At 44.4% G+C, this 18,892-nt stretch overlaps 1 protein-coding gene across 5 annotated transcripts in view; it reads left to right on the top strand.

Annotated features, from left to right (window-relative positions):
* Nucleotides 1-18,892, top strand: part of LOC144937706 (protocadherin Fat 1-like) — a 231,791-nt gene that overhangs the window by 90,118 nt on the left and 122,781 nt on the right. For all 5 annotated transcript variants that reach the window (XM_078865142.1, XM_078865139.1, XM_078865140.1 and 2 more), the window contains exons 3-4: nucleotides 8,424-8,548; nucleotides 10,482-10,671. In XM_078865142.1, coding sequence (XP_078721268.1) covers nucleotides 8,424-8,548; nucleotides 10,482-10,671 — 315 coding nt within the window. The remainder of the gene's footprint in view (nucleotides 1-8,423; nucleotides 8,549-10,481; nucleotides 10,672-18,892) is intronic.

The raw sequence follows: 18,892 nt of genomic DNA, 5'->3' as shown, positions 1-18,892 counted from the left end.
ATCTTTAAAAAAAGCACATGTCTATTAAGTCAGACATTTCATTCTGTGATGTGGTGGATTTGGAGGAGTATCTTACTTGACATTTGTATGCCTGAGCTGAGATGTAATCTAGAAAGCCATTAGTTCATTGCATGGAAATCTTCGTGGATTCAAAAGAATTTCGAGTGAGCTCACTGAATGTTATGCAGCTTACTGAGCCATGGCGGCATAACTAAAGATGTTGCCAAGAACGGTGGAAGCTGTATTCAGGCAAACAGGATGAACGGAGCACATACACAGGGCACATTTCGGAGACTCCTTTACGCTTCGCTGTTTTGAGTCACTTTCTCCTCTTACTTTTGACCTGAATATGTTAAAGGCACTGTGCCAACTACGGATGATACATGTATATGGAGAGAATGGCATTTAGCACTTTCCTCATTCTGTTAAAGTGCCTTGAAAGGCAAGGTAACCGAGAATCTGCTTTAAAAAACAATCTGCAAACGTTTTCAGAAGGTGACACTTTGTGACAGCTAGATGGACAGCCAATTTGAATCTCATAAAGCTTGAGAATGAATTTTGACATTGGCCCTGCTTATTTATTTGTAAGCGTGCATTATTGGATGATGCTACACAGCGGTGCTGGGTGCTGGGTGACTCTGGTCAAGCTGCCTGCAGTTTGCGCGGTGAATGTGGTGCGGACGTGCAGTGTGCCAGCTGGTCTCTCCGCGAATGCCCGACACGTCTGGAGGCTTCGTCGGTGGATGTCTGAGAGATGACAAAATGTCTGCAGCTGCCAGCGACCGTAGGCCAGAAGGAAGTGGAATGGCAAGCGCTTTTCTCGGGGGACTGGAGAGAGTCGGAATTGTTAACCACTCCTTGCTCGTACCAGGCGGATGCCTGCAACGTGTGGCACGGATGGAAAGGTTCACTGTAATGTAATTTCAAACTGCTGAAGTGAGTGAAACGGAACAAAGTTGCAATGGTTTATCTTTTTTTCCTCCTGAAATATCCAAGAGAGATTTAACGCCTGATTATTTTGATTTTAATTTACTGTATTTAAAAAATTCCCGTTTAAAATGCTTCAAATATAAGGGTGTAACATATCACGGCATGCATATTTTTTCCCATGTGTTAAATAATTACTTTTCATATATCTTAGTATACATGACCAGTGTAGCCTGTGCTATTCACGTCTTCATATATTGTATCGAACCCATAAGGTTTGCATTGGCTAAATATTCCTTGCGCTGGCACTGAGTATTTATACAGACGTGTTTGACATTGCATATATGCATTTTGAGCAACCAATCGAAGCATCATTATATGCCTACCAGCATCTCATCAGTGGCAAGCACGTCAACCATAACCACTGGCCGTTGCGTGTGTAGAGAGCCACTGTTGACTTCCCACAAAGCAGAACTCATTTCACATCCCTGAGAAGGATGATGTGCTGAGTCAATCCAACTGTGACAATCTTTGAATTTCGATTTAAAGCTTTCGTGACTGCAGGGATTCATCTTCTTGGTTCTTTCGGTAAAGTCACGTAGAAGGGAAGTAATAAAATAATAAAAATAAAACATAATAAAACAATTCTCACGACGTTTCGGCCACAACGCAAGCAGCCATCCTCAGGCGAAGAATGAAACACCCCAAGCTTGGAGCGTATATTTAAGCTGGGTTAGAGGGGGGGGAGGTGGGAAGAAGAGCGCCTAAACAAAATAATTTGCATATCAAGAGGAATTCAGCATATGGAAAATGCGTAGGAGGTGGGCGGGGGGGGTTCCAAATCAATACTATGCCCGTGCATTATGCAGGATTAGCAGCATCAAAGGGGGGGGGGGAAGGGGGGGAGCATTAACAAAGGAAAGGAATGTTAATAGTATGTAGCTGTAGTTACTAAACAACCACGTAAAAAACTACAGTATAAACTGCATGACAAACTAAAGTATAAACTACATAGCATCATCAGTAAACTTACTATACTCTACAATAAGCTGAGTTACTAACAGTAAGTAATACATGAAAAATTCTACGTTGTAAAAAATTATATAATATGCTTCCATCTAAACTTTATTCTCTTACATCACACGCGTCTATACCGTACTATATACTTCCATAGGCAAAACCAACATTAAATTACATACTGTATTGCTATAAACCACCCTATACCTTATACATTTTTAATATAACACTATGTATTATTCTACCCACCCTAATGTGTATCAAAATGGTTTATTACGTCCTTCCAGTGATTGCTAAGCCAGAATCCATCTTCTCGGTTAAAATTGTCTCTGTGTTTGTAAATGTGGATCGCCTCATGTACGAATCTCTCATGATAGCCAGATGGCTTGCAGAGAACCTCTGTCTTGGAGAAGTCAATGTCATGTGAGCCCACTGAGTTGTAACAGTGATCTGCCACGGCTGAGGTGTTTGTCCTACAGTGTTTCAGGTCAGCTTTATGTTCACGGATGCGGTCCGAGACATGTCGTTTGGTTTCCCCAATGTAACTGCTACCACAGAGGCAACTTAGTTTGTAGACACCAGGGTACTGTATGTCTGGAACCACATCTTTTACAGACGGTACCAGATCACGGATTTTATGTACTGTGTTGAATCGGACCTGGATCTTGTGTTTAATCAGGATTTTGGAGATCTTTTTTGTGACCCCAGCAATGTAGGGTAAGGTGATGGTCTTGAAAGGCTCCTCAACAGGATCTTTCTTGGTGGTTGGAGTGATGGCTTTGCGGATTGTGTAGTCGGAGTAACCATTAGCCTTAAGAGCTTGGCGTACGTGTTTGAGTTCACTGGAAATGTGTTCATGGTCGGAGATGCATTGGGCTCTATGATATAGAGTCTTGATGAGAGAATTCTTCTGGGATGGATGGTGGTGGGAATCCGGTTTTAGATAAGCATCCGTGTGGGTGGCTTTCCTGTAGACAGAGTGGCTCATTGAACCATCAGGTCTCCTTTTGATTAGGACATCCAAAAAGGGTAGCTTGCCATCATTTTCGACTTCCATGGTGAATCTGATGGCTGGGTGTATGGAATTGATATGGTCGAGAAATTGGTCTAGAGCAGGCCGGCCATGTGGCCAGATGACAAAAGTGTCGTCTACGTACCTCTTCCATAAGGTCGGGCGTAGAGTCGCAGTCTGGATGGCGTCCGTCTCAAATTTCTCCATGAAGATGTTGGCTACAACCGGAGATAAGGGGGAGCCCATTGGGGTGCCCTCAATTTGCTTGTAGAAGGTTCCATTCCAGGTGAAGTATGTATTGGTTAAGCAGTGTCTCACCAGGGGGGGTACCCCAGCATTCAGTCCTTGATGAACCAAGTCTTCAATGATTGCGATGGTGTCAGGCACAGGCACCTTGGTGAACAAGGAAACCACATCAAAACTGACAAGCAGGTCGTCTGGGGACAGGGCAATCCCCTTGATTGTTGATACCAGGTCAGTAGAGTTTAGTACTGCAGAGGTGGTTTTTCCAGTGAAAGGCCGTAGGATTTCGGACAAAAAACGAGCCAGTTTGTAAGTCGGGGAGTTGATAGTAGAGACAATGGGACGAAGAGGTGTATCTTCTTTATGTATCTTTGGCTCGTTGAAACCTTCTGCAGCCAGGCCACCAAGATTGTACGGCTTGCCAAAGATACATAAAGAAGATACACCTCTTCGTCCCATTGTCTCTACTATCAACTCCCCGACTTACAAACTGGCTCGTTTTTTGTCCGAAATCCTACGGCCTTTCACTGGAAAAACCACCTCTGCAGTACTAAACTCTACTGACCTGGTATCAACAATCAAGGGGATTGCCCTGTCCCCAGACGACCTGCTTGTCAGTTTTGATGTGGTTTCCTTGTTCACCAAGGTGCCTGTGCCTGACACCATCGCAATCATTGAAGACTTGGTTCATCAAGGACTGAATGCTGGGGTACCCCCCCTGGTGAGACACTGCTTAACCAATACATACTTCACCTGGAATGGAACCTTCTACAAGCAAATTGAGGGCACCCCAATGGGCTCCCCCTTATCTCCGGTTGTAGCCAACATCTTCATGGAGAAATTTGAGACGGACGCCATCCAGACTGCGACTCTACGCCCGACCTTATGGAAGAGGTACGTAGACGACACTTTTGTCATCTGGCCACATGGCCGGCCTGCTCTAGACCAATTTCTCGACCATATCAATTCCATACACCCAGCCATCAGATTCACCATGGAAGTCGAAAATGATGGCAAGCTACCCTTTTTGGATGTCCTAATCAAAAGGAGACCTGATGGTTCAATGAGCCACTCTGTCTACAGGAAAGCCACCCACACGGATGCTTATCTAAAACCGGATTCCCACCACCATCCATCCCAGAAGAATTCTCTCATCAAGACTCTATATCATAGAGCCCAATGCATCTCCGACCATGAACACATTTCCAGTGAACTCAAACACGTACGCCAAGCTCTTAAGGCTAATGGTTACTCCGACTACACAATCCGCAAAGCCATCACTCCAACCACCAAGAAAGATCCTGTTGAGGAGCCTTTCAAGACCATCACCTTACCCTACATTGCTGGGGTCACAAAAAAGATCTCCAAAATCCTGATTAAACACAAGATCCAGGTCCGATTCAACACAGTACATAAAATCCGTGATCTGGTACCGTCTGTAAAAGATGTGGTTCCAGACATACAGTACCCTGGTGTCTACAAACTAAGTTGCCTCTGTGGTAGCAGTTACATTGGGGAAACCAAACGACATGTCTCGGACCGCATCCGTGAACATAAAGCTGACCTGAAACACTGTAGGACAAACACCTCAGCCGTGGCAGATCACTGTTACAACTCAGTGGGCTCACATGACATTGACTTCTCCAAGACAGAGGTTCTCTGCAAGCCATCTGGCTATCATGAGAGATTCGTACATGAGGCGATCCACATTTACAAACACAGAGACAATTTTAACCGAGAAGATGGATTCTGGCTTAGCAATCACTGGAAGGACGTAATAAACCATTTTGATACACATTAGGGTGGGTAGAATAATACATAGTGTTATATTAAAAATGTATAAGGTATAGGGTGGTTTATAGCAATACAGTATGTAATTTAATGTTGGTTTTGCCTATGGAAGTATATAGTACGGTATAGACGCGTGTGATGTAAGAGAATAAAGTTTAGATGGAAGCATATTATATAATTTTTTACAACGTAGAATTTTTCATGTATTACTTACTGTTAGTAACTCAGCTTATTGTAGAGTATAGTAAGTTTACTGATGATGCTATGTAGTTTATACTTTAGTTTGTCATGCAGTTTATACTGTAGTTTTTTACGTGGTTGTTTAGTAACTACAGCTACATACTATTAACATTCCTTTCCTTTGTTAATGCTCCCCCCCTTCCCCCCCCCCCTTTGATGCTGCTAATCCTGCATAATGCACGGGCATAGTATTGATTTGGAACCCCCCCCGCCCACCTCCTACGCATTTTCCATATGCTGAATTCCTCTTGATATGCAAATTATTTTGTTTAGGCGCTCTTCTTCCCACCTCCCCCCCCTCTAACCCAGCTTAAATATACGCTCCAAGCTTGGGGTGTTTCATTCTTCGCCTGAGGATGGCTGCTTGCGTTGTGGCCGAAACGTCGTGAGAATTGTTTTATTATGTTTTATTTTTATTATTTTATTACTTCCCTTCTACGTGACTTTACCGAAAGAACCAAGAAGATGAATCTTTGAATTGTAAGTCAAGCCATGCAACGACATGTGCATGTACAGCCGGATATATGAATACTGCACACATATCAGGAAACAACCTGGAGTGGTGTGGAACCCAAAAACGAAAACCTGTGAAGGTAAAAAAGGAAAGGCATGCAATTCATGTCTTGTGCCACTGCTGGTGGAAGGGGAACTCTACAGAACCCCTCGAGAGAACGCCGATGGAGTTTGCGTGTCTCTCTCCCCGTGTTCTCCGGGTCCTCCGGTGTTTCCCTCCATATTTAGAATCGACGTCACGCGTTTAGAGTATTTGGCTGCTATACATTTCCACGTGATAAGCCACTTCGTTGAGTTATCATTTGTGGCCAGGTGGCTTCCGAAAAAGAGCTCTATAGTAGCTCAGTGGGCCTTACCTGGTAAATTAAATAGTAGTAGTAAATAACAGTAGCAGTATTTGGCCTACTCTTCGATACAAGACATATTGTAAGAGGTGGGAGTACCCACAATTAACACGTGACCTGCTGAGCAACAACAACAAGCTGCTGCGGTGGAGGTGTCCCCATACTGCTTCGTGTACAGAGGCCGGAAATACAACAAACATTGGCCCATTAATTCAATTGTCACGCTGTGAAAAAGGACACCAACCTCTTGATTGCAATTCCAGATTGCTGACCATTACACCACGGCAACGATGGAAACCTTGGATTTGACCCGAACCCACAGACACGGGTGAAGTAGGTCAGATGGCGTGGATTTACATTTCCACAGCGGCAGTGGTGTGTACGCTGTCAGCGGTGCTAAAACCAGCCGTACGTGTTTAACTGGATTTCCTCTCCCATCCAATCCTAGGCATGGATGATCCCTAAACCCTGGGCTGGCGAGGATAATTTACTTTTCTGCACCAGGTATCATTGTGAAGATAACAAGGATTGAGTGTTGGGTTTTGCATGTTAGCGCAGCCTTGCCCAGAGAAGCTCTTTGGAGGGATCGCAAACGCAGCAGGAAAACTGAGAACAGTGAAGATGACGTGCAGAGGGTGAATGTTTGATTATTTCGTGAAGTTGCATGCATTTGAATGGAATGCATTACACACCACAACCGTGAAGTTATTGTGGTTTTAATACGTTCTTTGATGTATGGTATTCCGTGTTGTATATACAGCAATACAGTTTTATAAGCACGGTAAAATATCAGTAAGAAGGTGCCAATTGGTTACTACTTCAGCAACACCGATGTGTTGGAGAGCAAACCCACGACATTTCAACTGAGTACGACAATGTCCTGGTGATTACAACCAGCATCATCAGGCATTTTTTCCAGAAGTGTGAAGAAAACCTTTGTGTAAATTCGTTTTCAAAGCGTTAGTGTGTACCATGAGTAATCTTATCATCATCAAGACTTGCCAATCTACGTTTGGATAACATCTTCTCCACATTGTCACAATTCCTCATGGTCCCAGGACGCCACGATCTAGCGGCACTCCTGAACATGGAGCTGATCCCATCACTCCATCTCCCCAGTGGTGGTCCTCTGCAATATTTTATTCTCCTGTGGCTGCCATGTCATCACCAGTCATCAGCCCTCATCCCCGCTAATTCTGGGTTGTGTCTAAGCCCCCTCACTTTCCCTCACAGTCAAGGCGATGCCTCTAATTTGATGCAATGTGTTACCTTCCGGTTGTTAATGTAATACCAAGTACGCCCCGATACACGCTTCTTTGCACATCTTTTGTTCGATTCCCTTTGTCGACCCCCGTGTTTCTGATCCACGTGTCACGGCCGTTAATATGAAACATAAGAAATAACGTTCTCTTCAAGCATATTGGTCCATTGCTTTTCAGTACAATATGAATATCCAGAGCAACGATTGAAGGTTGAACCCAGGATTTTAAATGATGGAATGAAGAGGCGAATGCGAGCAGCATGTCGTGCTTTCAGAGACATTCATTTTCATGATTGAGACATCTGCTGGAGCATATCATACATGTTGCCATTTAGATAAAAAAAATGTTGGACAATTTCTTAATGCGTACAGTTGTAGTTATCAGGTATGTGTGTGCTTATTGTAAGGTACTGTTTTGTTTATGTGTGTGTATTGGTGTATGTAAATCTCCCCTCCGGGGTCGATACATGCGTACCACTTTGTCAAAAAGTCACAAGTGGGTGTCCTATTGATAAACGTCCTCCGTCATAGCAATGTGGTATTCCGACCGCACAGGGATGTTCACCGAACATCAGCACTCTACCTCAGTGCTCATCTAAGCAGGAAGTCGCTTTAACTCTGTGTATGTAAAGGCATTTCTATAAAACTGTTGTGTTCCATATTGACAACTGACGGTGTTCACAGGTAACACTGCATTCACACCCCATTGTCTCTTTGATGATACTCGGAATTGATGAACGCATAAATGTATCAATTGATGCATGAATGCACATCTGACACGGCGTGCGTTTACAAGGAAAGGATCGCGCTAATATATTTACATCCCTTTCATCTTTGCTCTGTGCATGCTGATGCATTTGTTGTGAACGCGCGTTGATAACAAACGGAATGCGTGCAAGTCGTACAAATTGCTCACGTTGTGAGCGACGCACTCCGTCGCAGAAGCTGCATCGTCCCGTATATATACGTACGTATGTACGTTACACTTCTATCGCGCCATACGTAGCCAACCGCGCAAATCAACGACGGCTCATTGCCACGTGCTTCTGTCATGTCATCCATTTCCACGTCGCAGGGGCGATCGGCACGGCACAGCTGCTGGACCGCGAGACGGCGAGCCGCTACTGGCTCATGGTGTACGCTACGGACCGGGCCGTCATCCCACGCTTCTCCACACTCCACGTGTACGTGGAGGTGCAGGTAAGCCGCGACTCACTGCCTCCAGAGAGGCCGCTTGCTTCTATCACGACGCAAAAATGAACCACGACACCTCGCTGATCTCGTCAAGGAGCATAAACCACCATCACGCGAACTCCGGTCATCCTCAGAGCAGCGGCTTGTGGCTGGAATGCTCTTCCTTCCAATATTAGGAAGCCACTGGAGCTATGTATTTTAAATCTAGACTGAAAACTAATTTCTTTAGAGCTGCTTTTTGTGTTTAGTTTGTTGTCCTTCCCCCGCGCCTCCGATTAGCGCGGTTGGCTACGTACACTGCGAAAGAAGTTCAACATACCCACATACATACAAACAAACAACTGTACAGGTCCACGTTTAAGGATCATGATCGTCATCGTCACTTTATAAATCGTTTGACTAGCTGGAGATTGGTGCAGTCGTTCAAGACGCCATGGTGCGACGGTTGGCACATTGGTGGAAGATCCAGAGGTCGCCAGTTTGGTTCGTCCTCCCGGTGCGGCGTTTGAAACACTGGCTGAGTTCCTTCAAGTCTCTCGCCTCTGTCTACCCAGAGCCATGTAAACGGGTAACGGACAGGTGACCGGCACGTGGCGTGTGGCGGAGTAAAGTGTGGGCACACCCACCTCTTCAAAAGTTGATGGCCAGCGTGGACGAGTAGGCCAAATACCATCTGGAGGGGTTCTCCAGACAGAAGTACTCATTGTTATACATTTTAATAACCCTAGAGGAATGATATGCTAAGTTGAACCTCTAAAATATGAACTCACAACCTTCCGATTGAGTTGGGCGCTTAAATGTGGAATATATAATGCAATAATTTGTGTACTTAGGAGGGGAGAGTCTTTTATTTATCCCATTGTTTAACTAGCAGTGTATTTTCTTGGAATGTTTGTAACTGTTAGTGAGGCATAATGCTGGTAACGCACCTTAAGCTATAATCCTGCAGTTGTGTGGGGAAGTCCGACTACAAAGTTGTACTTTTGCTTTTTTAAGGAACACTTCTCGCATGCCTCGTCGGGGATAAGCTTCTTAAAGACGGTTCACGTCCACTCTTGTCGAGGGCTAATCAGCTGTCAGTTGAAATGTGTACACCCAAAGCAAACAGGCCCTCATTATAAACAAGAGGGATTAGGCTTATTCTGTAAAGTAATAGCAACAAATCTTCAGCATGCAAAGCTGAGTCTTTGTTTACTTCCGTTGGCACAGCAACAGGTGCCCAATATTAATATTGTGAGTTCAAATCAGTTTCAAGTTTTCGACTTGAACTTAACCCCATATTGTGTCGAAGTCAACTGTATCCCTGCTCAAAAGAAAAATGAGGCGGTGCTCAGTTGTGTTGGCAGCCCTCTATGAGTGGTGAACATTCCACAGGACGACCGTTGTGGAAATCTCAACAAGTGGTATTTATTTATTGACACAGGAAGAGGTGGTGGGTTGAGTTGACCTCCGGCCAGGCCTTAGCGCCTTTATTGCGAATCGAGCACCCTGAGCAATGCCCTCCAGTTGAGTCGTGTGTGTGTGTTATGTAGTTAGCATTTTTGGAGGTGGCTTTTGAGTACAAAGACAAATATTTTCTCCCGCATAGCCTTTAACAGGCTGGTGGGGCAGTTGGGGCAAGTGCTGTTAGCTAGCACCTATGAAGGCCGGCACAGCACATGAGGGGTCAGCACCATGCCCGACCGCCTTTGTTTCCCCAGCACTGATGTTTACACATTGCACCAGGAACTCGTTTATGACCTAGATGAGTCCCAGGACCGGCTCAGATATTCATCACCGATGTTGGCCGTGAGCAGGAATCGAACTCGAGTTGTTGGGTTCGAGTGCAGCGCTCGCTCACTGCGACACTCCGCTCCCCACACGCGTAGACACAAACACACGCACCGTTGTGTTTCAAAATTAGACGAGACGAGCCCGTGCCTCTCCCCCCCATGCCCAGGACGTCAACGACAACGCCCCGCAGACCTCCGAGCCCATCTACCTGGCCGCGGTGGCGGAGAATTCCCCCAAAGACGTGCCGGTGGTTCGCGTGGACGCCTGGGACCCAGACACGGGCTCAGGCGAGGGGCTGAAATTCCGCATCGTCAGCGGAAACCCACAGGGCTTCTTCGCCATCAACTCGAGCACAGGTGGGTGGCACGCGGCACAGCGGCGTGCGACTGTTGCCACCGAATGTACGAACGTCAGAGGTGGTGGTGGCCAGGTGGCGCAGCCACCGATTCGCACGGTTGGTGTACGGTGGGAAAGAAGTTAAACATACACATACATACCCTAGGTGTGCATCTGAAGAGCCCCCACCCGTGGTTAAACCTGGTTCTTAAGTGGAGTGAGTTGATGGTCTCAGCCGAATTTACCAGCGACTGCACAAAAATGATATTAGGTTTGGCACTTAATTTGAATAAATTACATCTATTAAGAATGAGTAATGTATTGGTTCGATGGTCATGCTACACAACAGTCTCATAGTGAAGTGTATGGGAAAGTGCAACCCCGATTGTCTTAAAGAAAAACATTGATGTCCTGTGGAAAATCGCTTCCCCAGTTATTCTGACACATGCAGCACAATGCCCTGTGAGATTTAGAAATGGAATCTTCATCTTAGGAAGAATTCAGGGTTACATTCATTAAACACAAAGTGCTTGCTACCAATACCTTGCTGATCTCGTCAAGGAACTTAAACCATCATGCCAACTCTGGTAATCCTCGCAACGGCATTTGGCAAACCATCGAACAAAGACGGTCACTGCATCGCCCCCTTTTAGATATGCTTCTGCAATCGTCTGGAATGCTCTTCCTTCCGATATTAGGAAGCCACTGGAGCTATGCACTTTTAAATATCGATTGAAAACTACATTTCTTTAGAGCTGCTTTGTTGTGTTTAGTTTTGTGTCCTTATCCCGCACCTCCGATTAGAACGGTTGGCTACATGCGGTGTAAAGTAAGTTCAGCAGATATACATTCAATGATGCCGATAGTACAAACAATGTACAAATACACCCATGCCATGGTAGTTGAAATATTATTCTATAAAGTAGGTAATAAAATGTTGACTCTGAAATACTTTCAGTTGTAGGTTCATACATTCCCTAAAATATTGAAGACAGTGTACCCACGAACAGTGAGGCCAGCATGCCTTTGTGGGACTTTAGGAATGCAAGTCATAATAATGGTCTGCTGACAGCTTTGCCTAGCTCATTTTATATAGGCTAAAGGGCATACGGCCTTAGTGATATATGGCTTATTAAACAAATGTGTGCATACCCTGTTGCTGCATTTCAGCAGTCACATTTGATTCATCTCATAAAAAATTTGACTGTTTATTTGCTGGTGGTTTCATGTGACCATGTGACTACTGCTTTAAAGCCACATCTCACGAGAAACGCAGGCAACATTAACATCCACGGATAAATGAGGTAGCAGCTTTAAAAATCCTATGAGCAAACTTAAACAGATGATTTGGTCGTACTGCATTTAGCAGTTTGTGCACACAGCTGAATTAAGGAAAACACTCAACACATTCGTCAACAACGCTGTGGCCTTAAAATGAAAAATATATATTGGGGGACATGTTGGGCAATGGACCTTCATTATAGCATGCAAATACATTGTGTATTTGCTTCATCATGGGACCTTCTTTGCCAGTACCAAAATATGATGTGGAAAACCTCTTCTTTGCTATCAAGAAGGGCCATGAGCAAAATGTTGGATTAATTCTAGCAACATAGTCATTAAAATGTACATCCATAAATGGCCACTGTCTGTTAAGCTCCAAGGTGTAATGTGATAAACAGTAATCCTTTAACAATGAATCGACTTTAATGATCATTTACACTCGTGATACACGCATGGAATCATGATGTGAGAATTGTTTCTATTCCCAACTATTTACTTGCTTAACATGTACAAAGTGTACATTTTTGCTACGTGAAAAAACTAGAGAGGACAAACAGGACAGAACAAGTGAGAATATGAATGAGGCAGTAAACACAAACCGAAAAGCCCCTCGAATCGAACCACGACCCAGATTCCTGACAATTCCTCGAATCACCGGGTAAGAGTGGGGGAGAAAGAATACCTATCAGACAGGTACCACATACTTCTAAAAAAATGTGATTTTAAAATATAAAGTGGTACAGTTTCCATCAGTTTATCAGGTGTTATTCTCTGAATGTGGACACGAATACAAAATAAAGAAGAGCCACTGGGGTAATTGTTCTTAAACATTAATGTTCAAGCCGCCCCACTGGAAAGCTTCCTTTTGTCACCATTATTCAAGCAAAAATATTAACCACTGCATTTCACACGTTGGCGGAATGTCCAGTGAAGGCCGACCGTGATGCCTGGTGTTTGAGATTGTCTGCGTCAGTGCACTGGGTTCATGGTTCTGACTCCATCGCTCACTCTCGAGGTTAGCAGGGCCCATACGCAGCATGGAAGGAAGTGGCACTTATCAGGGAGCCATAATAGGTTGATGATAGCCAGGTTCCCTTGTAAGCGGAGTGCCTCCAAACAAGGATACCCTTCAACGTGGCAATTGTGCATTCCATGCATTTTTGCTGCTCCTTTTACATTGATAGTGTCGTTTTGCGGACAGACAGTAATCACACTTAAGTCATGATGCATGGCTCCTGTCTGAATGTAAAATAAAATAAATAAAAAATCTTTATCATCAGTAGTCAATTTTTCTACCATCTACGGGTGAACATGCAAGACAAATGGAGAGCCTTTAAAGCCGGGTACTCTGACAAAGCCAGAATGATTTCCGTAATGGATTGTATAAGACAGACCATTTTATGGCTGTTCCTTAACTCTTAACCCCATGCGAATGATAATAGCATGGTTAATAAAATGATGCAGCATTGAACCTTAAGGGTGGCTTGTTTCTAGGGCATTGTGCGAGAGACCCTGCGGGTGACCCAAGCATCGCCCTCTCTCACCACAGGCGCCATTGACGTTGCGTTCAGCAAGTCCTTCATTTCTGCCCATGTCAGAGGGCTGCTGAAACATACAGCAGTAACAAATACAACAATTGTATTACATTTTTTTAACGTGGTTTGATTCTGTAAAAAAAAGGATTAAAAGATCGGCGCCCACCCTTAACTCATTGTGGATACATTCACAAGGGCGGTGGAATCTGCGTGCTTATAAATACACACATGTAAACGGTACAGTGGACATGGATTTATTAGGTACGTTATGGGGTCACCTCCCAAGCGATCTAGTTGCTCCATTTTCCTCAGTGATTGTGTTAGCATATAATACACTTAACATTTAAAATTATCAAAATTATTTCTTACACATAAGAATTGATTTTGATTTTAATTCATCAATGTATGAATCATCACATGCCTAATATCCACGTATGGGAGCGGGTGTGAGGGTGGGGTGATTGGTGATTTCACCGTTCATACATTTCTCTGATTGTCGCGGTGTAATTATTAGCACACCGACCTTGCAATCCAGAGGTTGCTGGTTTGATCTGCCTGGTGAGACAATTCAAACAATGGTGGAAGTCTCTTAAATTCCAACCATGGTGCATGTGGTGGGGTAAAGTGTGAGTACTCCACTATTTCCAAGACATGTGCGCACGTATGTATGTTGAACTTCTTTCGCACCGTACGGAGCCAGCCATGTTAATCTGACCAAACCTACTATAATCACGCAGGAATGTTTGTCCTTAAGGCGTGTGACGTCACTCCACATTGACCAGCCCCCCTCATTAATATTCATGAGCAGGTGATGTCCTCCAAATCGACACCCTCCACCCCTCATTAATAATCATGAGCAGGTGACGTCACTCCACATCGAACAGCCCCCTCATTAATAATCATAAGGTGACGTCCTCCAAATGGACACCCCCCCCCTCATCAATAATAATTAGCGGGTGACGTCACTCCACATGGGGGGGCGAGGCACCTCCTCCCCCCTCTTCGGCGTCAACTCACAACCCTCACGACAAAGTCAGAACCCTCACGTCACGTGGTCTCCGTAACGCTGTTGAGACATAGAAGTAAAAAGGACGTCGTGATGAACAAGGGATTATAACATTTTAATTAAATAAGTCTGTGTCACCGCGCCCTTACAAATTGCACACGCATTGATGTAATGAATATCACGTCGTGTTCTGCTTTTCGCTTGCAAGTTTCAGATTTACTGCAATACACCCGTCCTTGGACGGACAAAAGGCTCGTCTTGGAAGAATAGTCCAAATGCCCTCTAAACGCGCACACGAGACCTTCCACGAGTCCTTCCACGAGTGAAGCCTCTTCCACCAGTGGTGATGGCAGCTGACAATTGCAGGGCTGCACCATTTCCCTTTACACTTCTCTCTGAGCCAGGTTCACTTGCGGGCCATTCGCATCACTGGGGGCCACTTGGTGTCTGAGGCTGATCTGGCTGTCCCTCCGCACCTATGTCAGCTCAAACTTAAATGGAGCACCTCGTATGGTGTGTAAACATTAGTATTGGCGAAACAAACACGACGGACTGGGTGTGGTGCTGGCCACAAAACTCTCTCGTACACAGTAACACCCCTCATTAGTGCTTGCGATAACAGCACTTGGCTAAAAAGGAGGATCGTTGTCTCTCCCCCTTCAACACTAATAATTCATACACGTGTGTTATTGTTCGTGTGACGTTGTGTAGGAATGTAAATGCGGAGATATATTCACCCAACAATGTATGCAAATAATGTGTAACTACATTTGCATGGGGCCGTTCAACCACATACCCGTAATTGGAATTTTCTGTGTAATTTCGAAAATTGTGGAAAATGTACACATAATTTAAATGGCTTGCATATGCAGTGTACTTGCACATGAGTGTGTCTGTTTAGTGGGGAGCGGTGGCTCAACGGTTCGCACGCTGCTTTACGAAACCGGCCACCCGAGTTCGATTCCCGCTTACGGTCAACACCAGTGATAGCGATTATCTAAACTGGTCCTGGGCCTCACCTAGGTCGACTCAGCCTCAAATAAGTACCTGGTGCAGTGTGTAAACATCACCAGTCGGGACACAAAGGCGTCCGGGCGTGGTGCTGGCCACCCACCGCCTAGTGTGCCGTGCCTTGCCGGCCTTCATAGGAGCCACTCGCTAACAGACTGTTAAGGCTATACGGGGCCTTGTCTGTGGGTGTTGGGTGTGTGTGTTTGTCTCTGTGTGTGTGCCTGTGTGTGTTTGTGTGTTCATGGGGGCAGGTGTTCTGCACTCATGAAAGCAGCCGAATGATTACGCCCTTTGTAATTAAGCTTGGCAACAGATCTAAATATAGACTCTTGATGTTAAATTAAATGCTCCGTTTTGACAGGCCCACATTTCATGATAAAAAAAATGTATTTCCTTCCAATAAGCTGTCGGCTTTCGCAGTGAGACTTTAATGTACAACTCCCGCGTCAGTTTGTGCTGTGAGAGGAGAAGGGTGAGCGTGCGTTTGAGTGGCTCATCAGTACGTGCCAGGCCCATGCAATGCAGCCTTCGCGTCCATCGAGAGAGCATTAGCGTGGTCTCCAGCGTGCATATTTCATCCTCGCTCAATGCATGGGGCCACATCTGCAAATAAATGGTCTCCCATGAAACTACATCTTCACCGCAATTCTACATCTAATAATGCCAATTTACCTAAATTAATTGAATACACTATATTATTTAAATCACACGGTCAAATTAATGGAGTGAGTTGATTTAGTATGGAAAGGTATCTGCCATAAATAATAAAATAGTCATCACCGCATTGTTTAGATAACATGTGTTTGTTTGTGGCCAGCACTACTTTTTGGGATGCTTCCAAAATGAACAAAGTGGCGTCTAACCCTTTTCAGCATTGGCAGAGGGATAATCTGGTTTATCCGTATGTATGGGATAGTGTCCACTCTGGGGTTACACTGGCAGCTGAAATGCCTACCTGTATCATTTGCCACCACCAGTCAGATAAGGTTGATGAAGGGGTGGGGGCCAGGATGGGTTCAGATATGACATTCCACTGATATTAGCCGTGGCCGCGAATTAAACTCTCGATATGGAGTTCTTAGCACAGGATGCTAACCACTGCACCACCACTCCCCCTAAAGTAAAAACTCGGGGGAGTGGTGATGCAGTGGGATAGTTAGATGGAGTGGTGGTGCAGTGGACTAACCACTAACCACTGTACCACCCCCCCCCTAATATTTACTGTAGCTGGAGTGGTAGTTCGCCCACTGCACGGTGAACCGAGTATTTCGAGTTTGATTCCCAGCCACTGCTATTGTCATTGGTCAGTGATAACTGAAATGGTCCTGGGGTCCTACCTTTACCAGTCTGCATTGACCGGCATGGTGAAGTATGGTAAAACAGCCTGCATGACTGGCACGGCGGTTGAAATGCCTTCATCCAGCAGTGGATTAACACATGGCTATAAATTGTTATACACCGAGTCATATAAAACATAGATTAAAATGCTTGCATATATTGGATTGCCATCTGATGCCTAGAATGTAGCTTTGCCAAAACCGTGCATTGGTGCAACAGCACTGTCACATTCTTGAAGTCCATATGGGGCTGACATTCCCATTTCCAGAGCAGGAGTGAGATAAGATGCTTCACAATTGCCACAAGGAGAGCATGAGTAGAGAAGCGGATGCTATAGCCACACTCGGAATGAATGAAAAATCCTCCGTCACTGCTATTTACACGTGTGTTCAGATCGTGTTAATATTACTACACATTGGTAGCTGTTTAATATCAGACTAGCAGCCTGCTGTTAGGTTCGGCAAGCTGTTACTCTTTTCAACCAGCCGAGTTAATTTTGAGTTGAGATAAGATCTACGCACATGGCCTAGTTGTTGGTGTTAATAGGCAGGGAGTTGTGTAAACTGAACTTCATCATGATCAACATGAGGGCCTATTGGCAAGAAAGGTATTTTTTAAAGAGAGACTGGGGATGAAAACAAGAGAAGCAGACAAGAACAGAAAAGAGCAAAGCAGCATAACAAGTAATGTTGAGCAGGCTCTGGTGCATTCAGCTAAGTGATTTATAACCTTTAGGAAGTGAGACTGGTAGGAAGAGAAATTGTAAAATGAGCCAACACAGTGGAAATTGATAGGCAATCTTCACTCTAAAGCAGGCCTGCTAAGGCAATTTTGTGAGCTGGAGAGCTGCAGTTGCTAATTCTTCTGGCAGATGAAGGTCAGAGGTCAAAATTTCTCTCAGCAGGCCCGTATACTGAACAGCTGCCACTGTGCCTTCCTGCACACTTTCTATGCCAAGTCTCACGTTGATGCTTTCATTAAAATGCTCTGAAGAGGGAAATGGGCTTTCTACTTTTCTGTTGGTAAATTGGAGATGGAAAGGGGCGTTTTATCAAATATCTATCCGAAAGAAAGGGGCACTTCAGGTTTCATGCCTAAGGCTTTCCTCATTTATATGGACTCAGCACTCAAATGTATTTGCGTTTTTCTCTTTAAAATACATAGTCAATAACGTCTGACATGATGCCTACTCTCCATTGCCAGAAATGTTATATTTAACATGATTTATGTGACAAATAAAGATTTGCAAACGATAATGCTTAAGTAACAAGCCACACGGATGAAGAAAAGCAGACAAAGTGAACGAACATACGATTGCATTTGTAAAATGAGGGTACAATGAATTGCGGCGTTATAGCGGGTAACGCAATGCGAGAGTAGGTAATGGATGCAGATACGAGGGACGATTTCTGGATTCGGAATTGGAGTGAGGAATGGGAGGTGAGCTTCTCTTAGTGTGCAGCCACCAAGGACATGAACATAATTTACACATTTTACCCAAAAGAAAGAATATATGGAATTAACTGGAGGAGCCTAAGTGGTGGAATTAGAAATAAAATGTACTTCATTCCAACAAACAACCCCCGGTTTGTCCAGTTATGGCTCTTTCCTCAACAAATTCAACAAAGGAAGCCATGATAAACCTAAATGTAGCCAACCAGAGGTCAAAGCTATTTACAGGCGTAAGAAACATATTTGTTTATTGCACAAAAAACCTAGGTCAGGCAGTGGATGATTTTAGACTATAAGCAACGGATTCAAACACCTACAGCAGCAAGACAGTGAAGTTGATGTCCTCACTATACTGCAACACCTAGCATATAGTAATGGATACTAGATTGCAAGTGAGAGGAAAGGTTAAGAGTCAAACAGAAACTAAATTGTCTGAAACCACTAAATACACTTTGAGGATGAGATAAATTTAAATGAGATGGAAATGCTCAGCAAATAAAATTCGATACACAGAAGTCCGTGAATTTACTATGGAAATAATATCAAGAAAAGAAATAAGAAAACGCAACGCAAATTATCGAATACATTGTAGCAAGTAATGGGAGCATAAAAGCA

Source organism: Lampetra fluviatilis, chromosome 19 (genome assembly GCF_964198595.1).
Source record: "Lampetra fluviatilis chromosome 19, kcLamFluv1.1, whole genome shotgun sequence".
NCBI lineage: Eukaryota > Metazoa > Chordata > Hyperoartia > Petromyzontiformes > Petromyzontidae > Lampetra > Lampetra fluviatilis.
This window is presented reverse-complemented; position numbering and strand designations above follow the sequence as displayed.